Source organism: Diabrotica virgifera, chromosome 1 (genome assembly GCF_917563875.1).
Source record: "Diabrotica virgifera virgifera chromosome 1, PGI_DIABVI_V3a".
In the NCBI taxonomy this organism is placed as follows: Eukaryota; Metazoa; Arthropoda; class Insecta; order Coleoptera; family Chrysomelidae; genus Diabrotica; species Diabrotica virgifera.
The window spans coordinates 307368447-307386363 of record NC_065443.1 but is presented as its reverse complement, the minus strand read 5'-3'; the positions used below and the strand labels follow the sequence as shown (position 1 = coordinate 307386363).

Below are 17917 nucleotides of genomic sequence, written 5' to 3'. Positions count from 1 at the left end.
TAGAATGTTCGTGAATAGGTTTTGGATTCCTCGGTTTGTATGTCCATGGGCATGTCCCATAAACATTAGGGTGGTGCGAAAAAAGTCAAGTTGATAATCCAGTATCGCTATAGTGCGGAAAAGTTGCGATTGGTAATTACAAGAAAAACAAAAATTATTCAAATCGGACTTTATCTTCCCATCCCGCAACGGGCCTAAAGATTATGAAAAAATGAAATTTTTTAAATTTTTTTTCGGAAATTTTTATTTATTCTCCATTTACATTTTATTTATCGCTATAGTAAAATTTATTTACAGTTTGCATGGTTGAGTAATAAAAACAATAGTTTTACCTACCGAATATCTTCCGATCCCGCAAGGTCAATCAAAATCTATAAAAATTCGAAATTGTTGATGATTTTGATAAATTAAAATACATTAATTATCTCATTTTTCTGTTACATTGTGAAGCTCGTCGCTTGTTTAGATATTGTATATTAATATTAAACGACCCAGAACTCACAATAAGAACGTGGTTGCACTTTTTACTCCACCCACACCCTTCTCTCCATACAACCAATGAGTGTGTGTTTTTTACATTATTTACATAGTACATTTTTTTTTCATTTGTTTGTGTCCAGCTTTTAAACGTCAACTTTGAATTTTGATTTGGTGGTAAAATCTGGCAGCATTGACCTTAATTTAAATGTTGCCTTGATGAATCCATCTCTTGATTGGGTCCCACATACATTAGACGATACTTCTGTGACCAACTCTACGTACCGCTAGACAGCTTGCGTATGACAGAGATGGTTTTGTACATTGCCTGATATAATGTAGGAACTTATATCTTCATTTGAAACGCTTTGAAGAACTGGTGGAGAAGATAGTTTTGCAACATTCCAATCTAATATTACAGTGTAGTCCTGTGCTTCAAAATTTAAAGTAGGAGGGATGAAATTCCTAATACGTTTGCCCTTGGCTTTAGTCTTTCCGGCTTTTAACACTCTCCTTAGCCCTAGCTCTCTAATGTGTTTCCTTTCTCCCTAGTACTTGAAATTTTGAAACACGGGACTAAACTGAAATAATAGACAATGTTGCAACACTATTGCATACTGTTGCAAAACTATCTTCTCCATCACTTCTTCGAAGTGTCAAATGAAGATATAAGTTCTTGCATTACATCGGGCGACATACCAGACTGGAATGTACAAAAGTATACCTGACACACGCAAGCTGACGAGAGGTGCCTAAAGTTGGTCACGGAAGCATCGTCTAATGCAGTGGAGGCAAACCCGTCGATCGTGACCCCTAGGTCAGTCGCTCGATGGCAAGAAAAAATTATCTACCTACCTACCTATTCCCGTCCTAAATATTACGAAAATTCTTAGTCGGTAGATCGCAGAGAATTAGAAAGGCAGTCAGTAGATCTCGAGTCCGAGACACTCGAGTTCGAGAAAGGGCAACGCTTAAATCAAGGTCCATGCTGCCAGATTCTACAACCAAATCACAATTCAAAGTTGACGTTTAAAAGCTGGATACAAACATGAAAAGAAATTTACTATGTAAAGAGTGTAAAAAATCACACTCATTGGTTGGTTGGAGAGAAGGGTGTGTGTGGAGCTAGAAGTGCAACCACCTCCTCGTTGTGAGTTCTGGGTTGTTTAAGTATTGTCATACAATATATAAACAAGCGAAAAACTTCACAATTTAGGAAAAAAATGAGATAACTAAATGTTTTTTAATTCATCAAAATCATCGAAAATTTCAAATTTTTATAGATTTTGATTGACCTTGCGGGATCGGAAGATATTCGTTAGATGCGTAAAACTGTTGTTTTTATGACTCAACCATGCAAACTGTAAATACATTTTACTATAGCGATAAATAAAACGTATATGGAGAATAAATAAAAATTTCCGAAAAAACGGTAAAATTTCATTTTTTTTTTTTCATAATCTTTAGGCCCGTTGCGGGATCGGAAGATAAAGTCCGATTTTAATAATGTTTGTTTTGTTTTTCTTGTAATTACCAATTGCAACTTTTCCGCACTATAGCGATACGGGATTATCAACTTGACTTTTTTCGCACCACCCTAATAAACATCCCCTGGTGTTTTTTTTGTTGCGACCCTTAGGTATTCCAGAAGCATACGTCACTATCGGTAACGTATTGTAGATCCTTAGTTTTGCTCTTTGAGATATATTTTTGCATCATAATATCCCATTTATAGCATATCTAGCGTGATTTCCCGACATAATTATTCTCTGTATTTCTTTTTCATGGTTAGGTTCTCTTGTGAAGACAGTTCATAAGTACTTAAATCTTTTTCGAATTTATACTGTATTGTCTTTGATATTGTCATTGTTATATATTGCTCCCGAACGAATTCTTCCCATTCTTCTTTTTGTGTCAATTAATTAAATTTAAAGTAATTTTTCTTGGACACCCTGTATAAATGTTTATGTCAATGTTGATATTACTGAATAGAGCAGGGGTGGCCAAGCTTCTTAATAGTCCGAGCCACTTTTCACAAGTTGAAGTTTTTCGCGAGCCGCAATAAAATACTTATTCAAAAAGTATCTATGTATAGAAGGTATTTACAATTTTTTTAACAGAACTTTTACTTACTGAAAACCGAAATACAATTACGAAATATTTAAACTTAACTACATTTTTGTTTTCCTTCTTTTGATAATTCTTTAGAATTTGGTGATTAATATGTGACTTCTCAGTAATTCTTTTAGATGCTGGTTAGGTAATATTGATCGGTATTAGGATTTCACGAATTATAAAATGGAATAAAATGGTCCACACAAGTACGTTGTTAATGTGGAAATAATTCGACAAGCATTCTTCTTTAGGGTACCTTCTTGGATTCTGGTACAAATTTCCAAAATTCGGTATTCGGCGTCGACTTTAGTTTTATTTTCGAGCTTGATCTTCTTGCGTCTCTATTAATTTTAATTCTCCAGATGTTGTTTGGGTCATATATTGGTAATAATAAAAAATTCACCTTATGAAAATAGTCTTCAAATCTATTTTGGAGTTCGGTCAATATTCCTTCTGGCTTTTTTATATACCTACTCGTTAAGTTTTTCTAGTATAATATGGTAAAAAATTTTTTCTAAGTCGAGTAAAATGACTTAAATGCAAAATGTGTACCTAATACAAATTACAAATTACATCTGTAGCAAGAGTTATACAAAAATCGGTCTGGATTCGGTTGATTACTGACTTTTACATTGCGCCACTCTTATGTAATGTTCGTTAGCGCAGTTTTCGATGTGTCATATATCATTCTTATCTTGGATGGAAATGGAATTTGTTACAAAGTATTTCATGTTTGTTGTCAGTAAATTAAAAGACATTTTGAAACACATATTATGGAACGATAATAATTTTTTTAAATCATATCTAATACAAAATTGAAAAATAACTCGGGTACAATCGAGAGCCACAAGTAATCCTTCAAAGAGCCGCATGTGGCTCGCGAGCCGCAGTTTGGCCACCCCTGGAATAGAGCATTGAATACCCTTTCAAATGAGCTATCACACGACTCCTATTCCCTATTTAAAAATACAGGGTAGGGGAACTGGAAGGGAGGGAGTTGACAAATGACAGATGTTTGTACCATTAAAAATGTATCCCCCTTGGATCAAAAATTGACCTGTTTTTTATTTTCTTAAAATCTAATAAATACTGCCAAATATCGAGGTGGATACTTTTGTTTGGCCCACCCTGTATAGACGAAGCAACGAAGCATTAAACCTAGGAATTTTGTGCAGTAAGATGAATCGTCATGCAACTTTTTGCATTCGATTCGAGAGAGTATCAGGCAATTTTGTGAACTAAATTGATCTCCGGCAAAAATTTGTGTGCATGAGAAAATGCATTTTCAAAGAGCATCTCGAAGAGATTGAAAATGAAAAATTTAGAACTTAGAAAATATTGACGGAAATGAGTTCAATTTTTAAAATTGTGAGTCTTGGAGGTTACTGAACACGAATTTCATGACGTCTATGGTGTCCAAGGTACCTGGTGCCCAGGGTGGAACTCGTCGCTTGGGACGATCGAATAATTGGCGGGACGATCGAATAATTCGTGAAATGAAGATTGGATCGAATAACTGAAAAATAAGTCAAAAATGAATAACCATTTTCATGAAAATGGTTATTCATTTTTGATTTACATTTACTCTGTGTGGAGTATGAAGGGAAACATTCTCGTTGGAACTTTACCGCGCTGAGCAGATGGGACGTGAATTGTAAATTGTAGAATTCCCTCATCTTCCTTAGTCTCAGTATCCGTATGGCTTGCAAATTGTAGAAGCCTCGGAGGTGTAACCAGAGAAGGTTCCCATTGTTTTCATTCCGGTGGGATGTAGAATAGCATTATGTTGTTTTATATGCCATTAGAGTGAAAACTTAGTCTTTTTGAAAAAAAGTGTTCAATATTTTTCAAAAATCTATCGAATGACACTAAGCACGACTCCGTTACTCCAACCCCTGGAGGTTGGGTAGGGGTAACCTTAAATTATTAAATGGAAACCCCTACTTTTTATTGCAGAGTTGTATTGCTTACGTAAAAATAAGCAACTTTTATTTGAGACATTTTTTCGAATTGTGGATAGATGGGGCTATAATCGGAAAAAACTATTTATCGTGATACCATACGTAAATTATAGAAACGGTCTAATATCTCAAGAAATACACTTCCAAATAAAAAACCAAAAAATACGTGTTTAATATTTTTCAAGAACCTATCGAATAACATCAAATACGACCCTCCACTTCACCCCCTGGATGTGGGGTGGGGGTAACTTTAAAATGAAATAGGAATCCCCATGTTTTATTGCAGATTTGGATTCGTCATGAAAAAATAAATAACATTTATTCGAAACATTTTTTAGAATTGTTGACAGATGGCGCTAGTAAATAGTGTTTTTCGAATTATAGCGCCATAATTCTCATAATTCGAAAAAATGTCTCGAATAAACGTTACTTATTTTTAAACGCTTTTATTTAGTTCAATAGTTTGCGTCAAATCCTTAGACGTTAATTTGACTGCCTTTTCTTCAATGCAAATGAATGAAAATTTGCAGACGTATGCATTCGCGGGAACAATACACGAATAGTCAATAAAAATTTTTTTTCATGTTTATTAATTGTTTAAATAAAAAAAAACGATTTTAATGGAAAACGCTTAAATTCTCCTGTTTTTTACAATGTAAAAACTTGAAACTTTTACGGATTGCATAGCTAATGATATTATGAACAATACATAATTTCACTTTTTACGTTAATTGTTTACGTTATGCTTCATTAATAAACAATAAAGTTTCAAATTTTTTGCCGATTCCGACTAATTTTCATGTTAGTACATCATATGTTTTATACATATTTTAATAAATATGATATATTTTATTGTTTGAAAAGTGTAAGACTACATAGTAAAAAATAAAAAAAAAATATGAAAAAAAAATTTTTAAGAAACGCTTTTCTTTAGTTACGAGTGACTAAAATTAAAAATATTATAAAAAAATCAACTAAAAAGCAAAAAATAAAAAAAAAATTGAAAAAATCTAACACATTCGTTAAAGAAAAGCGTGGGGCGAAAACCGTTTATTCGATGTGTTAGATTTTTTCAATTTTTTTTATTTTTTGCTTTTTAGTTGATTTTTTTATTACTCATGGAATCCAAATCGGCAATAGAAATGGGGGCTCACATTTAATATTTTAAAGTAACCCCTCACCACACCCCCAGGGGTGGAGCTGAGAGTCGTGTTTGATGTTATTCGATAGGGTCTTAAAAAATATTAAACAAGTATTTTTTGGTTTTTTATTTGGAAGTGTATGTCTCGAGATATTAGACCGTTTCTATAATTTACCTACGGTATCACGATAAATCGTTTTTTTCCGATTGTGGTGCCATCTATTAACAATTCGAAAAACTGTCTCGAATAAAAGTTGCTTATTTTTACGTAAGCAATCCAAATTTGCAATAACAAATGGGGGTTTCCATTTAAGGTTTTAATGTTACCCCCAACCCACCTCCAGGGGGCGGAGTGGGGGAGTCGTGTTTAGTGTCATTCAATAAATTTTTGAAAAAAATTGAACAAATATTTTTCAGTTTTTCGATCCAATCTGTATTTCGCGAATTATTCGATCGTCCCAGGGGACGAGTTCCACCCTGGGCACCAGGTACCTCGGAGACCATCTCCGTCATGAAATTCGTGTTAGGTGACCTCCAAAACCCTCAAGTATAAAAATTGAACTCATTTCCGTCAATATTTCCTAAGTTTTAAATTTTTCATTTTCCATCTCTTCGAGATGCACTTTGAAAATGAATTTTCTTATACACAAAAATTTTTGCCGGAGATCAATTTTTGTTCAACCATTTCAAATCTGGCGTAAGCTTTGAGACCCTTAATATATTTATATACAATCAGATCAGGATACGCCCCGAAACCAATACGATGCTTTCACAATCTCACAAAACAACATTTTCCTGGAAAACATCTCGCGAACGATTAAGCAATTCCGACGATGTCTGCTAAACTAAATACAAACAAATCGAATCTATACTCGAAGACGAAAACAAATTGCGACAGACAAAAGTCAGAATGACTTGTTTTGGATGTTGTCGAATACAGCAGATATCCGCACAAATCGAAAAAGAAAACAATAAGAAACGGCGAAAGGAATTAGAGGATATCTGGAGGCTGTTTATGAGTTTTTACGAGGACAGCAATTGACTTTTTATGATGGAAAAACTGCCGTTTGTCGCGGAATTGCTGGTTTTAGAGGAGGACTTCAGTATTTATTCGCAGTCACTTTTTATTACGGAGGAAATAAAAAACGTTTACATTAGTAATTGCTTGAAAATTATTAACGAGAAAAGAAATACAATGAAAAAAAAAAGTATATTTGTATTCAAGAAAAATTAATTATGAGAAACTTTTTCTTCGTCAAGGTTGTGGTGAGGAAGCTGGTTGTTGGTCCGTTGAGATGATTTTAAAGCGTTAGGCAAATGGATTCACAAATATGTTTAAATCACTAAAGTAGTTTTATTCAGTGCGGTTATTTAGTCCTGTCGCCAGGGGGGTTACAACGGCCTCCTTTATTCAGATGGACTTACCCAAGTATTTTCATGTATTTTTGAATATGTGGCGAAAAAGAAAGCCAAAGTAGCAGTAGCAAAAGTTAAAGCAGAAGCGTATTCAAACCTATACGATCAACTTGATACCAGGGAAGGCGAAACGAAGATATATAAAATAGCCAAACAGAGAGCAAAGAAAGCAAAAGATTTTAATCAGATTAGATGTATCCGAGATGAAAATAATAAAATACTAGTTCACGAAAAGGATGTCAAAAAGAGATGGAGAAAGTACTTTGACAGCTTATTAAATGAAGAATTTGACAGACAGCCTGTAGAGTCAACGGAGACAGTAGCAGCAATGGTCACCAAAATAACAAACGAGGAAGTGACTCAAGCGCTTCAAAAAATAAAGAAAGGAAAAGCGGTAGGACCAAATGATATTCCTGGGGAAGTATGGAGAGCATTGGGAGAGACAGGAATAAGGTGGCTAGCAGGTTTATTTAATAGAATTATGGAAGTTGGATAAATTCCAGACGAACAGGGAGATATACAACAATGTACAAACTACAGGGCTATAAAATTGCTTAGCCACACCATGAAAATATGGGAAAGAGTAATTGATAGACGGATACGTGAAGAGACCGAAATATCCGAGAATCAATTTGGCTTTATGCAAGGCAGATCAACAAGAAATGCAATTTTCATTATAAGGCAGTTGATGGAAAAATACAGGAGTAAAGAAACAAACGCTCATATGGTATTCATTGATCTTGAGAAAGCATATGATAGAGTTCCTCGAGAGATTCTGTGGTGGGCACTCAACAAGAAAGGAGTCCCTGGTGAATATGTAAAGATTGTGAGAGATATGTATGAGGGAGTAACGACTAGTGTTAGGACAGGTGTGGGAGAGACTGATAAATTTCAAGTGAAAGTAGGATTGCACCATGGCTCGGTGCTTAGTCCGTATTTATTCTCATTAATTTTGGACCAGATAACAGCGAAACTACAGGTTAACATTCCATGGTGCTTAATGTATGCTGATGATGTCGTGTTAGTAGGAAATCGTAAAAGAGACTTATAACAAAAACTGAAACAGTGGAGACAAGCTCTGGAGGAAAAAGGTTTAAAACTTAGTAGGACAAAGACAGAGTATTTTCAATGTTTATTGAAAGATTAAATTACTACAAATAAAATGGTATCTTTGGATGATGAACTGATTGTAAAAAGCAATAATTTTAAGTACCTGGGATCGGTATTACAGACACTCAACGAAAAAGGTACGTAATATCAATAAAAATGTTAATTCAGACAACAAACGCAATTCTTAAAATTTGTCCAATTCTTGGTTTTATTGGCACAACAAAGCGATGTTCATCAATTCATTATTTTCGTTAGTTGAGCCAATGTATTACGTTTATTGAATGGACGAACATTCATTATGTATACCATAATCTCACTTTATTGATATTACGAACTCTGTTCATTGAGTCAACGAACACTATTTATTGAAACAACAACGTCGTTAATTGACCGACGAAGACCATTCGTTGTGCCAATAACAGTGTTATTTCTCCTAACGTATTTCGTTTATTTCTACAATTATTTCCGTTTATTGTTACAATTAATTCCGTTCATTGGCACAATAAATACGGTAGTTCTTACAAGCAATTCTATTCATTCTTACAATCAGTTTCGTTCGATCCTACTATGAACGTATTTTATATTAATAATTACTGAATGCATTAGCCCAATGTATCATATTAATTGATTAATAATAATTTTTTAAATCCCCTTTTTTGTCCTTAACCTTTAGGACTTTACACTGTGTGATTTCTCATAATTATTATATCGCTTATACAGTGCACTGGAATAAGTGTTACACTCCCCCCCCCCCTATTAACTTATTTATTTTTAGCACATAAGCAAAACGCTCGGACAGGTCGACTTTTAAAATTATCAAAGTATATTATAACATCAATGTTTCGAACTTTACACGATCCCTCTTCAGGTGACAGGCGTAACTTTGATTTTTTTTAATGGGAAAGTACATCATGTGACAGCTCATTTAAAAGTGTTTGAAATAGTGATTTCAAAAATGTATAACACTTTAATCATTTTTGAGAGCGCAGGGGCAAAATTTCGATCGAATTATTTTTAAACGCATTCATTTTTTTGGAATCCTGAGAAAACTAATAAGTATTTTTGAAAAATTTAACCGCAGAATAAAAGACTACATTATTACTGAGGGCTGAAAGTCCCTTAGAATAAACAAAAAGTTTCTTTTGAATAGTATATTTGAAATAAAAAATCATACTAATTTTTCTCTTTTTCACCCCTGTGACTTATTAAAATAATCATTATAGAAGTTCTCAGGGACTTCAGACCCTCGATAATACTGTAATATTTTATTCTGCGTTTAAATTTTCAAAAATACTAATTATTTTTTTCATTCAGGATTCGAAAAAAATTAATACATTTAAAAAGAATTCGACCAAAATTTTACGCTTACGCTCTCAAAAAGGATTAGAGTATTATACATTTTTACCTTATTTCACGATAAGAGACACACGAAATCTTCCTTCTACTACGGACTACACTTGGAAACAAAATGCAATTATTATTCGGCACTTCGGTAGAGCTAACAGCATTGTTTAACAAAGAACTCCTTTTTAAACAATGGTAACACAGAGAAGCTAGGGGTATCACGATAAGGAAAAGCCGTTACATTTCAAATGGTCAAGCAAAACATTTATTGTCTCAACAACCACGATTATTGTCACAATTAACGCATTTATTGTGGGAATTAAAGGCAGTAGTAGATTGATTAATGCATTCGTTGTCACAATAATCAGTGTACATCTATTCAATAATCATATATTACTCTATATTAACAACATTTGTACATTGTCTTAATGAAATCTGTACGTTGTCACGATAAACCAAGGTAATTGCTTGTCATCTACGAAATCAAGAACGTGAGTTGTTGCCACAATTACAGTATTTATTAAATATACGAAACTAAGTTATTGGCTGAATAAATTGAGTGTTATTGATTAATGTACTCTAGTTATTCTCACAATTATTATTCAATCATTGTGACAATAACCAAGTACATTCGTCAATGTCTAAAAGTTCGTTGAAACAACAAATTAAATTGTTGTGACAACGAAATACTATTCAATAATCACTGTTAATCAATATTACGAACTAAATTTTTTTGAGTGGAGTAATGGAGAAATAGATGGAGATGCATGAAGTAGAATTAGGGCTGGATGGATGAAGTGGAAGGAAGCGAGTGGTGTGCTGTGTGACAGGAGAATTCCAATGAAGTTGAAGGGAAAATTCTATGAAACAGCTATAAGACCGGCTATGATGTACGGAACTGAATGTGTTGGGCAGTGAAAAAGAAAGAGGAACAACGAATGCATGTGGCGGAAATGAGAATGCTTAGATGGATGAGTGGAGTGACAAAAAAGGATAAAATTAAAAATGATATATTAGGGGAAGTCTAGTAGATGTGGCACCAATTGATGCCAAAATGAGAGAGCATAGGTTGAGATAGTTTGGTCATGTTCAACGTCGAGACGCTAATCACCCAATACGAAGAATTGCAGAAGTGCAGATTTCTGGAAGGAGTGGGAGAGGAAGACCAAAGAAGACGTGGGAGGAAATGATTAGGCAGGACATGTTGGTAAAGGGGATTAACATTGATATGACCCAATATATAATTGTATGGAGAAATGCAATTAGGGAAGCCGACCCCGTAAAGGGATAAGGCAAAGAGAATGATGTTGACATCGGGTATACATCGGTTGTTAAAACAATGGGATATGTGCCTTAATTAAGTGTTAATTATTTGTAGATATATTTGCCAATAACTTTTGTCAGGACTCTGCACCAAAGATAGGTTTCAATTGCACAAGCTTCGTATATAATGAGCACTTAAGTTATCTTACTTAAAAGCAGAGCATAGTGTTGTATTGTGTGTTAGTTTTAGTTTTAAAATTTCATACTTGTTAAAAAAAAATAAGAGGACACCATAGGGTTAAGATCTTAGATTATGTATCATTTAGTAATATAAGTTAAAGAAGAACTGATAATTGGTCAACTGATGACCAGATTTCAGTAGTCTAAACACAGCTTGTGTTTAATAAAAAAAAAAAAAAAGTTATCTTACTTCAGATACAAATTCTATGGAAAATACTTATTTCGGAAAAGACTTCGAGAAACAAAACTATACCTTGGCTTCAGAACATGATTTAATTTTTGTTTATTAGTCAAGAGAAATAAGATTTTTCTCGTGACACATCCCCCTTCAGGCCGAAACCAAATTTTTTGAGTAGTATGGACATCTATAATAATAACCTATATGTTTCCTGCAGCCGAATTTGATGATACAGTACGTAAATCGTTCTACTGGACATAGGGAATATACATTGAGATCATTGTGGCAACTGCGCTAACCTGTTTTAGTTAAAACTTCTGTTCGAATACGAGTTTCTGGTGCAATAGAGCTGTTACAACGAATAGAATGAATGATTTTGAATGCAAGGCAGTCCATAAATAAATCAAAAACAAAGATTATGACTCATGAATTAATAATTTTACTTTAATTTTTAAAATATCTTTTATTTAAAAACTAATTTCCAAATTAAACAGACACAGTTTTCTCAAAAATAGTTCTACTACAATGTCATGTTTTGACGTTTATTTGTGTCAGCCGAAATTATTTGTCAATTTTGAGGTTAATGCATCTTAATTCTAACAAACTATATTTTCATTGAAACAGCGGAGTTGCCACAATTATCTTAATTTAATGCAATGTACGTATTTATGTATCTAAATATATACGATGTATGTTCCCTATGTCCAGCTGAACGATTTACGCACTGTATACATAGTTATAAACAAATAAAGATCAAAAAACGCTAAATTTTCGCTTTTTTCGTCTATTACTAAAAAGTGAAGCATTCTAAATAAATTTGAAAATAAGAAGCTCATAAATCATATAAAAAACTTCAATATGGCGTTCGCTGAATATGTCTATCCTTATTTTGAGATTTTATAAATGTTCATAACTTATGTAAAAATTAAGTTAGAACTTTCTTATTACACGGAATGCTGAGACTTCTTGTGCTTACATTATATTTTAAATTTCAGAGCAATTGGTCAAATAGTTTAAAAGTTATTTAATTTGTTTATCCCAAATTCATTTTATGCAACACTATACCCGAGTCAGAAAATTATGAGGTTACAGTAATACTTCGGACAGTTTATGAAAGAAGAACATTTATTAACTAATTTAAAAAAATGACAAAAAGTAATTTTAAACAGTGTAAAATTATTTTGCAAGAACATGTCGATTTTTTGCTTACTTATAAATAATTAGAATAACTTTTTAACCGTTACCCGTAGAAAAATTATTTTTTCATATTTAGAATGACTGAATTCTTATACACATTTAGAAAGAAAAACAATTGTCGTAGGACAATTAGGGACGAAGTTAGCCCCCCCCTTTTTTTAATTCACATGTTCTTCTTCTTCCATAAACTATCCAAAGTATTACTGTAACTTCATCATTTTCTGACTTATAGTGTTGTAAAAAAAATTAATTTGGGATAAACAAATTAAATAACTTTTAAACTATTCAACCGATTGCTTTGAAATTTAGGGTATGATTTAAGCACCAGATGTCTCAGCATTCCGTGTAATAAGAAGGTTCTAAGTTAGTTTTTACATACATTATGAATATTTATATAAACTCAAAATTTATGATTTATTTTGCAATTTTCTAAGCAACCAATAAGGAAAGACATATTCAGCGAACGCCATATTGAAGTTTTTTATACGATTTATGAGTTTCTTACTCTCAAATTTGTTTAAAATGCTTAACTTTTTGGTAATAGACGAAAAAGCGAAAATTTACCGTTTTTTGATTTCATTCTGTTGTTCTGAAGCTATTTCCTTGTGGCATTTTTATGATTAATTATTTATATGGGAAATAAGCCACAATTAAAATGAAAAAAATAATTTTATTAACGTTTCGACGCCCAAATCGGGTGCCGTTGTCAAAATACAAAATATTACTAAAATAAACTAAAGTGTTGTTGCTAAGCAAAAAAATTCTTCTAATAATTTATTTAATCTCACTCATTTATATTGGCAATTCAGACATATATTATACATTTTAAAGTAGAAGACTTTAAAATGATATTGCCAATATTTATGAGTTGCGTTCCTGGGACGACTTACTGAAAGATAGTTCATTCGATTACATGAAATTAACCCCAACTCAAGAATATCCGACATAAAAAATTATAGCATGTGATATGTCTTTAAAAAGACAACCAAATGCAACGACAGTAAAATTCTCGCGTTAGAGACTTCATAGTAAATCACAAGGGAAAACCAGGAAAAACCCTGTGATACTATCCCGACATCGTAAGTATTTGGTCTTACATTAATTTACTCTCAAAAAATAATACCAAATTCTGACTTGTAACATGTTTAAATTATAAATAATATTAATAATACTATATATTTATATAAGTAATACTAAAATATAAATTATGTACTAGCTCGATATTATTGACTTACTAATCTTGGTATTTTCTTTCTATTGACTTGTGTCGCAAATTCCTCGGTAGAATGCAGTAGGATGTGGTTACCCATACTGAAAGAGGAAGTCAATAGAAAGAAAATACCAAGATTAGTAAGTCAATAATATCGAGCTAGTACATAATTTATATTTTAGTATTACTTATATAAATATATAGTATTATTAATATTATTTATAATTTAAACATGTTACAAGTCAGAATTTGGTATTATTTTTTGAGAGTAAATTAATGTAAGACCAAATACTTACGATGTCGGGATAGTATCACAGGGTTTTTCCTGGTTTTCCCTTGTGATTTACTATGAAGTCTCTAACGCGAGAATTTTACTGTCGTTGCATTTGGTTGTCTTTTTAAAGACATATCACATGCTATAATTTTTTATGACGGATATTCTTGAGTTGGGGTTAATTTCATGTAATCGAATGAACTATCTTTCAGTAAGTCGTCCCAGGAACGCAACTCATAAATATTGGCAATATCATTTTAAAGTCTTCTACTTTAAAATGTATAATATATGTCTGAATTGCCAATATAAATGAGTGAGATTAAATAAATTATTAGAAGAATTTTTTTGCTTAGCAACAACACTTTAGTTTATTTTAGTAATATTTTGTATTTTGACAACGGCACCCGATTTGGGCGTCGAAACGTTAATAAAATTATTTTTTTCATTTTAATTGTGGCTTATTTCCCATATAAATAATTAATTGATTTCATTCGTTTATAACTATGTATATCATCAAAATCGGCTGCAGGAAACATAATATAGGTTATTATTATAGATGTCCATACTACTCAAAAACTTTGGTTTCGGCCTGGAGGGGGTTGTGTCACCAACAGGATATTTTTTTTTACTTATTTCTCTGAACTATATCTCCTTAAAGCAGTAGTATTAAAAATGTTCATGTCAAATTTTTTCCTCTTTTATGAAATATTTAAAGTAGTAAATTTATGATGCTTTTTTAGGTGACCAAGCAGGAGTTAGCGAAACATAATAGAATGGACGACATTTGGTTGGCTATTCGAGGTAGAGTCTATAATGTGACTGCTTACGTACCATTCCATCCAGGAGGCCCTGACGAATTAATGAGGGCTGCAGGAATAGATGCAACTAGTCTCTTTGATCAGGTACGAAATGAAACAACAATAGGTAATTATTATCGGAGAAATGTAGTTTTTTAACCTACAAGCTAATTTTGAAACTGCCTTCTTCTCCTTTGAATACTCTGTCCAAATTTTAGCCGTGGGTAGTTTCCATGACAATTTGCCGATATCGTTCTCGATCTTGCGCGGCATGTAACAATTCATCTGCTAATAGGCCAGTCCATTGACGAAGGTTTGATTGGATTAACCATGGATACTTCTTCCTACATTGGTTTTTGACCCAATTCGAACTCCACATTGCCCTTCCAATTTTATTTCCGAGTACACATAAGTTGGAGATCACCTAATCTTGTCTGACACCTCTTTGAATAACAAGTTTGTCTGTGTCTGTTTCTTTGAAGTCTACCAGAATAGAAGCATCTTGATTCCAATATAGATAACTCTTTTCTCACTTAACTTCGTATCTTATTTAATGTTGATATATTTCTCTGCATCGAGTCTTGCCTTTATTTTTACACTTCCTTCTTTATATTGTTCTGAAGCTATTTCCTTGTGGCATTTTTTTTAATTAACTATTTTAATTGGAAAATAAGATAGGTAGATAAATATTTATTTGAAGTAGGGAAAACCTAATATACATAAGTTAAAACAAACATTACAATATGAACTTATGCTATACATACAAAGTTATTTAAAAAGTTATTTGTCACAAAAATCCACAAGGAGAAAACTTCCTGTAGTTGGCTGTATACCATTAATTACAAGTGAAATTTAATAAAAAATTTTCTTCTTGGTAAAAGGTACATTAGTTTAAAAAGCCCTAAAGGGCTACAAACATATGAACAAAACGTTTTCGCTCTGTAACAAGAGCAGCATCAGTGTTACAAGAACATGGTGAGCCAACCAAAAAATACAAAGGTCAAAGCCTTTCAAAAAACAGACAAAAGTCTTATATAAAAGATAACATCGTAAAATCCAAAGGATGGATAAAATTCCTAAGGATATAGCCCTATGGAAACATATGACTCCCACACGTTATAAGTGGGTCAAAAGGTAACTAGGTCATTCTGTTATGAGAGGTGGCAGGCAACTCAGTTTTCATTAAATTTCACTTATTTGTCACAGGTAATCACAATGTTCAAGTACATCTGACATAAAATCATAGGTTATACTGACATATAATAAAATAAAAAATATATAAAACATAAAACCATCAAATAGGTACATCATATAAAAAACACACATACATTGAAAAAAGACAACTCCAAAATTTTCAATGCTAAAGCTATTTTGCAGCTATAGTTTCAAAAATCTTTTTTATATTTCCTCAATTCACTTTCAAATCTTAAAAATGACTTACAATCTTTCAAATGCATGGGCAGTTCATTATATTCTTGAAAACTCTTAAATAATAAAGATGACATTGAGTTAGTTATATTAACTCTATTTACATAAATGTAAATACAGTAAGGTCTCTTTTTATGCGGCTTATTTTAATGCGATTTTGAAGTTGTGCGGAACTAATAGGAATTAATATTGACTATTCCCATCCAATGTCAGTAATCTTAGGGTTTGCAATTTGGGTATTCCCCTTGTGACATGATGTAGCATGTAGCTATTACATCAATCTGAGTTTCGCATTGAAAAGTATAATCTGTAATTGTTTTGAAATTAAATTTAAATTTAAAATGTTTAAGTATTTAAGAGTTTAATGCCTGGTTGCACCAACAGATCTTAAGCTCCAGCTTAGCTAAGCTCTACTTATAGATAGGGCCTCCTTGAGTATCACTTACGTTGCACCATAATTTTAGATTCTTACCTTATTATCAATTATATCTATTATTATATTATGGTATTCTTATTGTGATATTATATTATAATTATATTATATTAATTCTTATGATATTCTCGACTTAAGCTTAAGATCTGTTGGTGCAACCGGGCATTAATGTTGCTGATTTCAAGTTGCAGTATAATAAACAGCTGGATTGAAACATTTAATTAAGTGTCGTAAAGTTTTATGTTCAATTAGAAGAGATTTTTGCAATCTCAATATCGTTATTCTGCGTTTTTAATTTCTTCTGTAAGATTTTATTTGGCCCAATGGAAACAAAAAATATCAAAGACATATAATTTTTGGTGGACAAACGTCCACCATTTTATGTGACTTTAGAAATTTACGGAACGTATCCCTACCTTTTCAATGCAAGTAAAGTCTTTTTTAATGCGATTTTTTTATATGCGCTTTTCTGTAGAACGTATCCACCGCATAAAACGAGACCTTACTGTATAATAAATAAGCCACTCTGTTTGCAATAAATACACCACATATAAATTGAAAAAATCATTTTATTAACGTTTCGAATACGTCGTTGTGAAAATACAAAATATTACATAACTAAATTAAATAAAAATGCTGTTGCTTAGTAAAAAATTCTTCTAATAATTTATTTAATCTGACTCATTTATATCGGCAATTCAGACATATAATAAATTTTAAAGTAGAAGACTTTAAAATGATATAACGTTGAGTAACGTCTAGTATATTATCGGTCATCCAATCCTTTTTTTACTAGCCCTTTTTCTGATTTCAAAACTTCGTTTGCTATGGTGACTACTACGGAATTTATTATATCTATTGTTGTGATCTGCTTTCTATTAATTTTATATTAATTAGTATTTATTTGATTCATTATTTAATTAACGCAAATCATACAAAAAAAAATTAAGAAAAAATCTCAGGGTGACTTTTGTCATAAAAAATTTAATTAAATTCTCTTAGGTTATACTTATCCTTTCTCGTGGCTTCAGTATCTCTTAGTTGATCCTTATCGGGATAAAATAGGAAAAGGAAATAAATAGAAAAATCATAAATAAGCACATACAATTACCTTTATTATCAAAAGCAATGTTCTGTAAATTTATCAATTAAATTCTGTGGGCATAACTGTCCAAAAGAAACTTTTACCATATAAATTAATCTAATTCAAACAAATATTTATTGCTTTGTTCTTGAAACCATTAATAAAACCAGCTAAACAAACAAATTTGGTATTCGCAAAATTACTTATACTTCCTACTAAATTTTTGAAATGTTGGAATCTTAAATTCAT

The 17917-nt window shown here is 32.1% G+C and overlaps 2 protein-coding genes across 3 annotated transcripts in view; both read left to right on the top strand.

Moving 5' to 3' along the window:
* Positions 1 to 17917, top strand: part of LOC126886036 ((11Z)-hexadec-11-enoyl-CoA conjugase-like) — a 522212-nt gene that overhangs the window by 371734 nt on the left and 132561 nt on the right. The gene's annotated exons all lie outside the window — the stretch shown is intronic.
* LOC126886043 (cytochrome b5 reductase 4) overlaps positions 1 to 17917 on the top strand; it is a gene marked incomplete at its 5' end in the record, with an annotated part of 44004 nt that overhangs the window by 6143 nt on the left and 19944 nt on the right. Inside the window, one exon of the mRNA XM_050652885.1 lies at positions 14667 to 14828. Within this exon, the coding sequence (XP_050508842.1) occupies positions 14667 to 14828 (162 nt within the window). The remainder of the gene's footprint in view (positions 1 to 14666; positions 14829 to 17917) is intronic.